Genomic DNA, 3,900 nt, shown 5'->3' with positions numbered 1-3,900 from the left:
ATTCTAATACTTCCCTTAACCAGGCCCGGTTAGGTCAAAGCATTAATTCCCCTCGATTCCCGAAGCGTCCGCTTTGTTTTCTGCTAAGCAATAAATGCTTGATTTCCCCCTATATATACCCCTGACAGAAAAAACTTCCCTCATTCGATTTTCCTCTCTTCCTTTTTACTTTCTTGCTCTAACTGCTCGCAAGAGTTCCGCATCGTGGCTTTTGATCCTTTTCCGATGGACTTCTTTACTCCTCGACTGAAAATTTACGATTCCGGTGATCGAATAATAGTGATAACCTTATCTGATGATGGTGAGAGAACTGGATCAATTGACCGATCTGGATTACGGACCTCGATCATATCGATCTCGAGTCGTTCAACTGGAATAATCAGCGAACCGATTTTGGCTAAGCAAATTGCTAATGTTCCGCCGACCCTTGACGGTTGCTCTTCCAAGTTTATTGGGCTTCTCACCACATTGGGTGTTCCGACAGCGGTTTTCCTCGACATTGGGTGTTCCGACAGCGCCTCGGTTCTGGTCGGTGACACCCCTTTGGATCAGTCACAATGTGACATTCCGGTCCCTAGAGATCGCCCAAATGATGTATTTTGTTTTCAATGTAATCCGATTTCTAGAGATCACAGAAATGATGTAATCCAATTTTAATATAGTCCGATCCTTAGAGATCGCCCAAATGATGTAATCCGATCTTTTGAAAATAAAGACTTTATTTTGTCGATTATCATTTTATTATTATTGCATTGATTATTTTCCGATCTCTAATGTGATTATCCGATCTGGTTCTTTACCTGAATGACACTTATCCGATCTGCAATTCAAAATATCCCTTTTAATCCGCCGATCCTTACCTAGCCGATCTCTTTGTGAGGTATCTAGAATATTCTTGGGAAATGTCAGAAACAGCTGGCGAATCCCGTTAACCGATGCGCCGCCTAGGACAGAGTGAGTATTAAATGCTCGGATGAGTATAAATAGAGGAGGGGCCAGCCATTCGCTCTCTTATGTCATTTCCAGTCTCTCGCAAACAACCCCGAAATCCTCTCATTTTCTCAAGTTCCTCCGACACCGATCAGACTCCAGTAAGGGCTTTGATCTTTCTTTTAGTTTAAAATCTTTATTTTCTTTGAAAATGAGCGGTGCCGAAGGTCAGAGAGCTACGAGCCCTCCTTCTATTCAGTTTTCATGGTCGTTCGATGAGGTAGAGATAGTCGGGCCAAGCGCGCAACCTGAACCTCCTAGGGTCTCCGTTCCAGCTCTGGGACAAGCAACATTATCAAGGCATGCGCCTTCTTCAGGGAGAGAGAACCTCCCCCTGGACGAGCTGCCATTGATCCTTCAAGAAACCGATCTGCAGTCGTTCAGCCAAGAATACAACATTCGGCCTGACTCGTACGAGCTAATTAAATGCCACGGCGATCTTCGTGCCGATCACTTCTTCGAAGAAAACGATATGATCATGGTCTATGAAGAACAATTAAAGGCCGGTCTTCGGTTCCCTCTGGACGACTTCTTCAAAGAGGTCTTAAAATTTTACCAAGTGTGCATTGCCCAAATTCACCCTAACTCGTGGCGGATCTTAATAGCCTTCCGAGGCCTGTGCCGAGCTAAGGGAATCAGTCCTACGGCTAAGGTGTTCGCCGAACTGCACAGGCTAACTCACCGAAAGGACGACGAGCACTGGTTCTTTCAGGCGAAGCCTCATTGTGGGCTCTTTACCGATCTGCCCTCCTCCCTTAAGAATTGGAAGAACCGCTTCTTCATTCTGAGGAGCAAAAATCCGAACTGCTTTGAGGGCTTCCCCCGTAGCTGGTGGCACCAGGGGCCCTTGATTCCGAAGCATCTCGCTCTGAATAGGGAAGAGGGAGCCGTGGTGATGGAACTGAAAGATCAAGCGGCTAGGGAGAAGTTCTCCTGTTTAGATGCGGTGACTGCCGAGCTGCATCATTGGACTATACAGCTGATCACCGGCCAAGATCGCGAGCTTCCGCTCTCTGACCTCGGCATTGGTACTTTCTACATCTCAGATCTCAGGACCTTAGCGATCTCACTGACCTCTTCTTTGTGCAGGTATGGCGGGTGGTGAGGGTTCCAAGAAGCGGAAGAAAGAAAGAGAGATTTCCCGGAAGATAAAAGAGATGAAGCGTTCGGAACTGCTTCAAACACCCGGCCATGAACCTGGGGAGATACAAAGAGGCCCGCCTCGACCTTCGGGACCGTCGATCGCAGAAGCTGTCCGATCTCCTCCTCGACGAGAAGAGCCGCCTCCACTTCCTCCAGTTGCTCCAAGCACAGAAGGGGGTCCTTCTCAACCTTCTGCGAGGCCCCCTCCTCGTGGCGCTCAAGTGCTGATCGCTTCCCTGGAGAAGAACCGGACTGTTCGGGAGAACCCAGGTTTTGCCAAAGTCTTGGGGTCTTCCATCTGCCTTCGGGAGGATCGGGACCGACTGTCTCCGGACAATCTCGACGACATTCTGACCCGATCCATGAGTCTGAATGTAGAGTGCCTGGTGAACCAGCACATAGTCCGGGAAAAGGCTCACCGCCTGGGTAAGGAGGTCGAGAAGAAGAGTCAAGAAGTGGCATCCCTTCGATCCCAACTCTCATCCGCTCAGGATTACATATCTCAAATTGAGGGGCGTATGAAGTACTATGAGGATAAGCTGGCCGAACAGGTTCATGTTCTGGCTGAAAAGGATCGTGCTCTTGGAGAAGTCCAGGCGCTCCGGGCCAACGAAGCTGCTCGGGTCGCTCACCTTACTGAGGAGCTTAAGGCAAAAGATGAAGAGATGGTGACAGGAATAGCCGGTGCTTATGTGAATGCTCACAAGGATCTCTTGGCCGAGCTCCAGAAGCGTTACCCAGAGGAGGACTTCTCTTGGATGGCCGACCTGGCTCCCGGAGGCGAGGGTGAGGATAGTGAGGAGGAGGCTGAGGGTGAGGGAGAAGACGGACAAAATGTAGATCAGGCTGGAGGTGATCCTCCAGCTGAATAACTTGTACAAATTTTGAAATGAAATGAAATGGAATGCCTCTTTTGTTCGATGAATGGTTGTGATCGGAACATTTCTAAATTATTAAACACTTGATTGTTTGAGTATCTTGAAAGAACTGAAAGTGATTATCAACCCAAGTGTGAGAGATCGGAAGACATAATGAGCATAAGATCAGTAGAGAACCAACGCTAAACGGAACTTGATTAAAATTAGAAATTTGGCTTGAACATTTAAGATCGGAATCGTCCTTAAACCGGAACGGAACCTTTGATTATTCTTAAACTTTTGAAAGGGAGATCGGCAATAAAACTGGTAAGAAAAGATCTAGTGTCAGTTCATTTCGTTTGTCAACAGAGATCAGGAATATACTTGACTGGTCAGGAGATTCGACAATGGGTTTGAGATCAGTGAGTGATTTAATACACCGATAAGGCCTTGACTGATGTGAGGACTTAGCATTGATTCAATTCCTAGTGAGGAGAGATCAGAAATGTGGTTATCTAGAACAAAGAGATTTAGTACTGGGGATCGGTTTCAGAGTTTATTAATTCTGGGGATCGGCCAAAATATGGTGTCGACAGCTGCCCCTCTTTACATAATTTCTATTAAAGGGAAAATATTCCCGTGTAGGAATTATGTAAAGATTCAGACCCAAATTTTGGACGATTAGGTGTTCGAAGTTAGGGAATTAAGGCATACCTAAGTTAGTGACCTAGAGATCGGCAACAGAAGTTAAAACATTAGAAAATTAAAATCAACTTGGATCAGAGGTTGATAACAGGAAATTTAAATTGCCGGAAATTAAAATCAACTTAGATCAAGGAACCAGAGGTTGATATCAGGAAATTTAAATTGCAGGAAATTAAAATCAACTTAGATCAAGGAACCAGAGGTT

At 46.1% G+C, this 3,900-nt stretch overlaps 1 protein-coding gene across 1 annotated transcript; it reads left to right on the top strand.

Annotated features, from left to right (window-relative positions):
• The first annotated feature begins 1,601 nt into the window (after window positions 1–1,601).
• Window positions 1,602–3,232, top strand: LOC131183419 (uncharacterized). Its single transcript, XM_058154192.1, has 2 exons — window positions 1,602–2,018; window positions 2,080–3,232. The coding sequence occupies exons 1-2, from the start codon at window positions 1,886–1,888 to the stop codon at window positions 3,003–3,005; spliced, it is 1,059 nt and encodes a 352-aa protein (XP_058010175.1). The 5' UTR covers window positions 1,602–1,885; the 3' UTR covers window positions 3,006–3,232.
• The last annotated feature ends 668 nt before the right edge of the window (window positions 3,233–3,900 follow it).

The sequence above is a fragment of the Hevea brasiliensis genome, chromosome 9, assembly GCF_030052815.1.
Source record: "Hevea brasiliensis isolate MT/VB/25A 57/8 chromosome 9, ASM3005281v1, whole genome shotgun sequence".
Classification (NCBI taxonomy): Eukaryota; Viridiplantae; Streptophyta; class Magnoliopsida; order Malpighiales; family Euphorbiaceae; genus Hevea; species Hevea brasiliensis.
The sequence above is the reverse complement of the archived record's forward strand: the minus strand, read 5'-3'. Positions and strand labels throughout refer to the sequence as shown.

Coding starts and splice junctions, on each gene's coding strand:
- LOC131183419 (XM_058154192.1), top strand. CDS start 1,886: ATGGAACTGAAAGATCAAGCGGCTAGGGAGAAGTTCTCCTGTTTAGAT. Junction 2,019..2,079: donor GCTCTCTGACCTCGGCATTG/GTACTTTCTACA, acceptor TTCTTTGTGCAG/GTATGGCGGGTGGTGAGGGT.